The following is a 9,474-nucleotide window of genomic DNA, read 5'->3' as shown; positions in this document are numbered from 1 at the left end:
TTACTAAAGTGTTCGGAGCACCTGACCTGGTTTTCTCACATGCTGTGTTGGGTTTTGTAATTCAAAGTGAATAGCTCTTACAATAAAACTAATGAACACAAACCAGTAACTTTTCAAATTGCTTCTGAATGGGTAACAATTTTAAAATAACTAAGGTAGGATGAGAATTAAACATTCTTTAAGATACCTATGAAGAATGCAGGAAAATAATAAGCTACTATTGCATAAATTTAATTAACCTTACATTTTTTTAATACCAGAGGAGTGCTAAAGATGAGATTTTCAGAAATCTTCTTTAGGCAACAACTGTTTTGTCACCTCAAACCTCCTGGGTGTTACACTAGCATCTCAGTTTTGTTGGTAAAAAAACAGCTTTATTTCTGTAACAAACATACTTCTTCCAAGTAATTCTAACAATTTGTTTTGTGACTGCTTAGGGCGATGAACCTAACAACATAATCATCGGTATTTTAAGAAATACTGTCATAAAATACCACCAGATTGTCCCTAAAAAGCCATCAGTTGTCCTGTCATGTAGTCAAGGTGTTGTTGCACAGCACAGGACATTGTGTGATTGTGGCCTACTTGTCACAAAAATTGGAATTATATTTATCTGTCCCCTGAATCCCATGGGAAGAAGTGCTGGATGAGGGGTCTCACAGGACTCACAGGACTTCTTTAGGGAGGGAGCTGTTCTAGAGGAAACTGAGCAGGGGGTGGTGCAGGGCACTTGAACCCTGGCCAAGGTGGGCTTTAGGAAAAAGGGACTGCAAGGTGAAGGGCTGCACTCATTTGGTTACAGAAAAAAGTAAATTTGTCAGTCTTTAATCCCTTGGGGTAGGAAACTGTTCAGTGGCTGTGGCTGTACTTCCTCTGCTGCAGTGTTATTGCAAAGTATTTCAGCCCCTGCTCTCCTGACTGTTCCTGCCACCAGCTTCTTTTTGCCTTTTTACAAATCAACTAATGCACTAAGCAATAATATTGGGGAGGAAAACGGAAAAAGTGACTACTGAAGAAATTGTTAGAAGCAATTCATGTTTATTTTCAGCTCAGCAGGGTAGCAGGTTCACTCTTTCACAGCTGTTAACACAGCAATGTAACACTAGAAGCCGTGCTCCGGTTTTCTCCAGGTACAAACATAAGCCACAGAAGAATTTATGTTAGAAAGGTACTGTGGACATCTTCTGATCACTTGCAAAAACAGGCCAACTTCAAACTTCAGGCTAGCTTTCAGCTTTGGGGCATGTCACCCGTGTCACAAAAGATGGAAATAAACTCAGAGCTTGCATGAGCTCACGGATTACAAGTTCACCTCTCCCTAGGATTTCAAAACAGCAGTGACAGTGCTCAAGTACCTCTGAAAATGACTGAGAGACTCAGAGAAATCTCTCCCCTCCCGTTCTCTACCACTTTGAAGGTTGTCTGTCACTAGGTGAGGGCTGTGAATGTGAACACCACCAGAGTGATCCTGAATGGAGCCAGGAGCAGCACAAAGACCTCCTGTGGCAGCTGCTTTCATTCCTTGCAGTGTGGCAGGTGGCACAGGAGCAAAGGGCACAGCTCCTCTCAGAGAAACTTTACAGGAATCAGGCTTAGCACAGCTCTCCAAAGAATACTTCCTTACACAAGGTCCACAGAGGTCACTGAGCAGATTTCTCACAGATCCATGGGGCAGAGTATTCACAGCTGGAAGCATGGATGGCACCACTCACCAGACCAGCACAATGCTGTACAGGGCTGTTGGAGTTGACCCTATGGGAAACAAAGCACACAAGCAGGGTGACATTGGAGTGGAACCCCACTTAGGCAGGGGGAAGAATATCTCACAGCTTTGGAGGGAAGAGACCTGCTGCAGTTAGACTTCATGAGCTGATGTCAGGAAGGATCCATCCTGGGACACAAGAGGTCTGGCAGTGGCACTTGTGATACCAGGAGCTCAGTGTGAGACTTGCAGTTTGCCAGTCTCACACTGGGCTCTCCATTTCCCATCACTGAAGAGTAAAATATTCTGTTCCACAAGGGATTTTTTGATGTTCTACTAAAAGCATTTGGGACAGAAAGTATAAAGTATCCCAGATAAAAAATCCAGTTAAAATCATCTGTATGGGTATGTGAACCATGGAAGCCTCTGCTTCATCAAGGTTATCCAATCAAGAATTCGTTCAGTGCAAAAGTGCATAATGAGGACAAAATGATGAAACAGAAATACACAGACACAAATATTCAAGAAATAACAAACAAAATTGCAAAGACTAAAAGTCTTCAGCTACTAATTGATGAGCCATCAAAAACTGCAGGCACAGCTTTGGACAGGGGCACCATGGGCTTTGTAACAGACAAGAAAGGTGGAGTGAAAGTGGAGCAGGAGGATTTGAGTACATTCTGTGTGTCTGTGCAAAACTTGTTGAAGAACTTCTAGGGGACGAGGAGGAAAGAGAGTGGATGAGGGAAAGCAAGGGATGGGTCTGAGCCTCTGGGAGCAGCTGAAGATTGCAGGCACAATCACTGTGTCAAAGTCCTTTGCTTGCACGTGTGCCTGTATCCATGTTTGTGTCTCTGGGACACAAAACTGGTGGGACCTAGAGACAGGGATGTAGCAGCTGTGACCATTAGCCTGGGATAGAGGCTCCCAGGTCTGTGTGCACCGTGCTGGGCTCTGGCAGCTGGGCAGGAGGACGCCCTTAGCTGCTAGAGCCCATGGCCACTCTGAACATCCCTTAGCAGCTGTGTTCACTGCTCATTGACTTTTGTCGAATACCATGAGATCTTTCATGTCAGAGGGGGGAAGGATCTCAAGCCTTTTATCTATAAGTACAAAGGAAACACCATACTCACTTTTCATCACTCAGTTTTGAGCCGTCTTCCCCGGTCCAGTCCCCATCAGTGTTCTTCTGCAAACCAATCCAGTGGAATATGGTGTGTGGTACCTGGAAGAAGTTCTAGGAGAGATGGAAAGGCAGAGAGATCAGTAGTCTCAGAGTGATCCAGTCAAGTCCTGGGCTTTGAAAGGTAAAGAAAAAAGAACTGTGTGAGAGAGGACATTATGGAGCCATTTCTGAATGTGATCACCTATCCTCTTCCTTCCTACAGGGATCTGCTTTGTGAGACTCAGCATTTCAGAGTGCCAGGCAGCTTGCCCAGCTGTGGGTTCTGAGGGCTGAACTCATGGCAAACAAAACTCAGCTGAGGCAGGCAGAATGAAGCAAGTTCCTCTTGCAAAGTGTCTAAGGGAAAGCCTTGTCTTTGCCAATGCAGGGAGGTGGTGGGTGGGTCCTAGGAGCCTTTTACACTCTTCCTTCCTCCCAGAGGGAAGGAACTGTCATAACAGTGGGACTTGCTCCCGCTTCATCCTGCCCTTGCCCCTGCAAAGGTACCCACCATTTCACTGGCATTGCTGATCACCAGGAGATGAGCTCCCTGTGCCCGGCAGGATTTCTGGCTGGAATTCCAGTCTTTCTTCTCCTTAGAGATGGAGTAACACTTGCCTCTGTAGGTCACCCACTGCTCAGGGCAGCATGCACATGGACAGCCTGAAAAAGAACCATATATGACTCTTCCCATTCGTAGTCATGCCTAATTCCTTACAAACACATTTCACAAATGCATTCTTTCAGAAAATGATTCTCCCCAGTTACAGTAATGCCATCCCTGGAGCTCTTCTGAGACTGGCAAGGAATCAGAGTCTATGAAGGAATCTGTGAAGGGCGTCCATTTTCCAGACGGAAATAGGTGTCAGAGCAAGTCTTTTTCTAAAGAGAAGAGGTCCACGTTCTTCTTGGGCCAGCAAGCAGATTTAAAGAGCTCTGCTGTGCTCCCTGACAAAGTTCTAAATTCAAATGAAGTATTTTCAGTGAAGGAGATTTATTTACCCTTGGTAATAAAATACCCTGTTATTCCCAGCAATGCCAAGAAGAGGATCCCTAGAATCACTGCAATAATCCAGCAGGTAGTAGATAAAACAGGAGAACCTAACAAGAAGAAAAAGAACAAAAGAACATAAATGTGAGAAAGGTGAGGTTTACTTAATGGGACCAGCTCTAAAAATACAATTCATGTCAAATTGCAGTGTCAGTTTACCTCAAGTCTGCACTCATGCCAGAGTCCAACAGTGTCTGACAGGGTTCTTTTCAATATTCCACACATTGATAATTTAACATTTAATAACAAATTTGCTTATTTGAAGACATGTGATGTTTCATGAAATTCTGATTTAGCAGAATCAACCACAGCTATGTGTTGGAAGCACAAAACAAGTGCAAACTAACAGAATGTAGCAATTTCAATACAGGCATGAACCACAATACAAATGTGATTCTCACTGGCAGAATTCATGATATGCTCACCATTGCAACGCTGGCTGGCACCAGGAAGAAATATGTATCAGGCTGAGCAAAATATATACTGCCACATGGTGGTCTGGTTAACTTAGAAAGACATTCACACTCTTTGGATTAACTCATGAACAAAAATTTACACAGCCAGCTGATATAATCAGCTGATCCGCCCAACTGATACAAATGTTAATCAAAAAAATTCAGTCACTGCATACTTCATCAGTACATTGCACTTTCCTTTGAGACTCCTTCCCTTGAGATTCACCTCATTATAGGGGCTTGTTGATCAGTCACAACTGAGGTTTCCATCTGAAGGAAAGTCCAAATACCATGAGTGTTTTGATATAGCATTGACAGAAATTCTTAGATCATTCTGTTGGAGCTGCAAGTCTCCAACTTTAACCTACCTTGAACTGCCCATCCCTCCCAATCTCAAACAGCAGGATAGAAAGGAAAAAACTTTAGCATACAAATGCAAATCTCTAATTCAGACATGAAATCTGCTAGACTGCTTATTTACTAATGCATGTATCTTTTCAATTATTAACAGACTTACCTTTGTTCTTGGTGTCCCCGTTCTCCTCTGCTCTTTGCCTTCTCTGTTTCTTGGCAGTTTTGTGTTTCACATTCAGATAGATGGGCTCCTTTTTATCCCCGTCACATGCTTTTAAGTGTTGCTTTTTTTTACTTTCTTTTACTTGGAATTTAGAAGTCCCATCTGCCACAAAGCCTGGACTTGGATTTCCCTGAGGGTCAGTTGAGCTTTCCTCACAGTATTTTGAAAGCATTTCTAATGACAGAGCATATTATTAGCAGAAGAGTAATATACAAGGAATGATGTCATACATCAGCTTTTTGAACACGAAATGGTTTAAGCAATGACAATAGCTCACAAAGGTTGATCTTTTGTGATTAAGTTGCTGCTCTGATGGATGCTCCATAAAGCATTGTTAGACAGGGAAACTTGCTTTGACAGAGGAGTGAAGTCATCTAGCATTCTTCACATCATATAAATAAGCAATTTAGGCTTGACCAAGATGAAAAAGGTGAGGAATTAAATTTCTTCACATAGCAAATGGGTAATTCTAGTGGGATAATTTACAGATTGCATTTCTCTCTTTCACTGCAAGCACCGTCAATGAAAGCAATGCAGGCACATTTGTTCCATATCAACATCCTTAATTATACCAATTTATTTATATCAACAACACAGCAAAACATGAGAGTTTGAGAATTGGGACAAGAAAATTGAGGTGAGGTTACCTTAACTCCACAGGAGGAAGCTGAAATGTAACATTAGAACGGGTGGTGCCTCTGTCCTACTCTCCATAAGTGACTCTGCAGGGTGACAAAGCAACCATTACCATCTGGTTGAAACAGGGCAACTGCAACATGAGAAATAAGTATTGTGGTGACCCACACAGGAAACTTGAATTCTTCCACTCCAGAGCAAAGCTCTACCATTTCAGACTTGTAGTGACAACCATGGCAACCGGTTCCTGCCATAGTTGCACCAAACTCTGTTTGAGCTGTTTTTATTGTCCCATTCATGGAACAAGAGAATGCATTGAAAAGGTTCAACCTGTAGAATCTATTACTAAAATCATATGTTCGTACTGCCAGTCCTTTTCCACAACAACAATTTCACTGACCTGTCCAACAGTATCAGCCTTTCCACTCAACCCTTTGATTTGTGTAGAAAAAAGTTGCTCACCTTTGCTTAAGGATAGGCCAGGACTTCACACAGAAAACAGAAAGTGTCGTACCTTCAGAACAGGAGACTGAACGAATCATTAGTTTTGTTAATGCTGAGAATAATTAAAAATCTGAAAATATTATTTTATTAAAATTTGTGTAATTACTTTTACCTTATAGGCTACCAGGAACATACATGTTTAATTTTAAAACATAAATATTTTCTATCCCTTTTCTTAGTTTCCTTTCCCTTCTTTTTCTTCTTATACTCCATTTATTTTTAAGAACACAGAGAAGAACTGGTCAGGGATGTAAAGGCTGGCAGTAATCATGAGATGCTGGAGTCCCTGAAAAGAAGGGGGAAATACAAAAACAAAATCACAATCAAGTCTGGACTTTAGGAGAACAGACTTTGGTCTGCTCAGGAGTCTGTGTTCACAGGAGAAATCCATGGCAGAGTCCTGTAGAGAGCCTCAGGGTGGGACTGGTTTTCAAGCATCAGCTCCTCTGAACTCAACAATGGTCTGTCCCAAAAAATCCAGATACAAAACAAAGGTGGCAGCAAATGTCTTCAAGAAGACAGGGAACTACAGGACAGTCAGCCTGACTCAGGAACTGACATTTTAAAACAAATCTTTACAAGAAACCTTTGGCAACTGAAAGGGAATCCTTGGGCTTGGACAGGTTCCTCTGTCTTGTGCTGTGTTGTATAATGAGGTCTAAAGGAGATTTTTTTACAGCCTCCACATCCAAAGATCTCCTCCCTCACTCCATTTTGTGTGGTGTGTGGTTTAAGGAGCTGACAGGTCCATGCCAACTTCAGGGACAGTCCTGTGGGAGCGAGCTGCAGGATGCTGTTGGCCCATTTTCATAGAATAATTCTGTGGCTTTTGAGATTTCCAACTCATCCAGACAGGGTAGTGATTCAGGGGGCAAAACAAGCTAGTACAGTTCCTCATAGAATCAACTGTGTACACAGCAGAAATCACACAAAGGATGAACACTGATTGAACAAAGAACTTTAGCCCTGTTTTACAAGTTTGTGGCTCCTTGTTGATTTTTGATATAAACATCAGACTTCTCCCACTTGCCAGCAAGCTGGATCTGAATTCTGCCCCTACATCCCTCATTTCTTCACTGTGCTGCTGCAGCTGGCTGTATATTCTATCGAAAAATTTAAATACAGAATGCCTCAATAAGATCAATAAAATCAATAATTCAGTGTAAGAGATTAAGTAATTACACTTATTAAACCTAACTCATCAAACTAAATGCTCTTCTCCAGCTTGGAGCTGGAATACATTTGTTCCAAAAATACACATTTAAAAAAATATACTTTGATCGCAGATAATTCAACTTGTATCTAGCTCCTCTTTTTTTTTTTTCTTCTCACAAATGATAAACCACAGTAAATTCGCACCTTGAAAAGATAACACCAGCTCACAGGAAATGCTTTTTTTCTGAGGAAATTAATTTAAACCAGGCAGAAAGCATCAGCTTGTCCTGAAGACAGGCTGAGGTCAAGAGCTGAGAGCTGCAGCTCAGCTGTGGACATGCTATTGGTGTTGTGAAAAAAGTAACAACTGACCACGACCAGACTCAGGCATAAATATTTCATTGCTCTCATTCCTGTTGCAATGATTCAGGCAGAAAGTTAAGAAAGATTCCTCCAGTGGCAACAGCTCTGCTGCAGTCTTTCCACATCAAAATATTCTCTTCTTACCCACCCAAGCCTCATCTTTCACCTCCAAGTACTGCAAGGCCATATGGGAGTTGAGCACATCCACTTCATGACAGTCACCCAACCAAGGTCCATTTAAATAAGCCACAGAGACACAGACCTGGTGCACATAAAACAACAGAGGGAGAATTTTCCACATAATATCAGAAGATGGATGTGAAATTCTGTGTTGTTTTATTTCTGAAACTGTTCTACATGAAAAGGTGAGCAAAATTAAATGTAAAATCGAGACAGGCAATCTGTCATCCCTTCATTATTCATCTTTGGTTTAACATCAGGATGAAGAACAATTCCACTCGGTGTTCCTTGTGGATCCCTTCCAACTCCATAGGCATTCTAAGACTCGGTGATTCTATGAAGTAAAATGCCCCTTGCAGAAATGGGGGCTGTTTAAAAACAAGGCAAGAGGAAAAACCCAGTTCACCTCCTCCTTTTATCATAGACAGAAGGACCTGTTAAACCATCCAAAAATATAAGAGTAACATCAAACTAATGTGAAAAAAAAGCAGCCTTTTAATGTGTCTTGGAGAGTTGGTGGGATGTTTGTGAAAACCACAGCCATCACCAAAAATGCAATTCTGTGAACACAGGAAAGCAAGAGTACTGCAGTACTTCTTTTCTGTGTGGCTGAATGGGAATCCTTTGCAACAGGCCCACTGTAGCACTAAGAAGATTTTGGAGTTCAAAGATTCTTAAAAAGGTCATATTGTTCATATGTGGTTCCAGAAAATTCCAAGCATGGTGAAGCCAAATCACACCAGGAGTATTTAGTATCCCTGCCTCCTGTCTGTTGTCACTTTTTGGACCACTTTTCTCACTCTCTGCCTGCTCTGGACAGGATTTCCTCATCCTAAGGAGATCTATTGGATCTAATTCAGTCTCTTACTGAAAAGGTGATCAGATGCCTGAAGAAGACAGGTAGAAGAGAGAAACATTTATGCACAATGAAAGATAAGCTACACTTGAGAAGAACAGAGAAACAATCCACCAGAAACTAACTAAATTATGCAGATGGCCCTGTCATCTTTGAGAAAATTAGATATAATAATTAAAAGTCAATATTTTTGATGGGAACAAAATATTCTAATTAAACAACTAAAACAAAGTCTATCACTAAAAACTGAAAAGCCATGATTCTCCACAAAACAACTGTGAAAAATTTCCACCAAGTCCTCAGTGGGTTCACTAAGGAGGAATTCATGCATGAGTCTACATTGATCCTAAAATGGAGACTGCCATGTGGAAAAGATTTCTATATAAACTACTTTAAAAAGCAGGAGAGCAGTTAAACTAGGGTAACTTCACATGTACAATTACATTTATGCCACTATAAAAATTATTCTAACTTAGATTCAGTCACTTCCAAACCAACATAAGTTAAGGGAGAAGACAAATCAGAGTAAGAATGCTTACATTCTTAGAATGAAAAAGGCCACTTTATTGAAGGGAAATGAAATTACATCTTATCAGACAGCAGGAGAAGGCCCTTCTGTGGGCAAATTCATAAGCAGGGTCTTGGCACAGATTTGCTTGCAGAGGAAACCAAAGATTTTTGTTAGAGGCTGTGAGAAGCTCAACATCTGAATTCCCATGGATTTCCTTGATCAGAACTTTCACAACAGAAATAAAATATGAGCATTTGTGTAAAGCAGAGCATTGCTTTCTGTGCTCTGAGAACAGTGCTGCATTTGTTACCTTTATGCT

General features: G+C 41.4%; 1 protein-coding gene across 1 annotated transcript; it reads right to left on the bottom strand.

The window, feature by feature from the left end:
* Positions 1-554: 554 nt before the first annotated feature.
* Positions 555-5,673, bottom strand: LOC136290260 (killer cell lectin-like receptor subfamily G member 1). The gene is made up of 6 exons (XM_066184633.1): positions 5,598-5,673; positions 4,891-5,124; positions 3,870-3,968; positions 3,379-3,530; positions 2,836-2,939; positions 555-1,752 (listed from the first exon to the last, which is right to left on the bottom strand). Exons 2-6 carry the CDS (start codon positions 5,120-5,122, stop codon positions 1,641-1,643), a joined length of 699 nt encoding a protein of 232 aa, XP_066040730.1. The 5' UTR covers positions 5,123-5,124; positions 5,598-5,673; the 3' UTR covers positions 555-1,640.
* Positions 5,674-9,474: the final 3,801 nt, after the last annotated feature.

Source organism: Chamaea fasciata, unplaced genomic scaffold, assembly GCF_029207755.1.
Source record: "Chamaea fasciata isolate MVZ Bird 193981 ecotype frontalis unplaced genomic scaffold, bChaFas1.0.hap1 SCAF_5, whole genome shotgun sequence".
NCBI lineage: Eukaryota > Metazoa > Chordata > Aves > Passeriformes > Sylviidae > Chamaea > Chamaea fasciata.
Note: the sequence above shows the minus strand (reverse complement) of the source record. Positions and strands in the feature narration are given on the sequence as shown.

Bases quoted from the DNA above. Each gene is read 5' to 3' on its own strand.
- LOC136290260 (XM_066184633.1), bottom strand. From the start codon at position 5,122: ATGCTTTCAAAATACTGTGAGGAAAGCTCAACTGACCCTCAGGGAAAT. The intron at 2,940-3,378 runs GTGGGTACCTTT...CATCTCTCCTAG, and splicing joins TCAGCAATGCCAGTGAAATG to AACTTCTTCCAGGTACCACA. The intron at 1,753-2,835 runs GTGAGTATGGTG...TGTTTCCCATAG, and splicing joins TCAAAACTGAGTGATGAAAA to GGTCAACTCCAACAGCCCTG.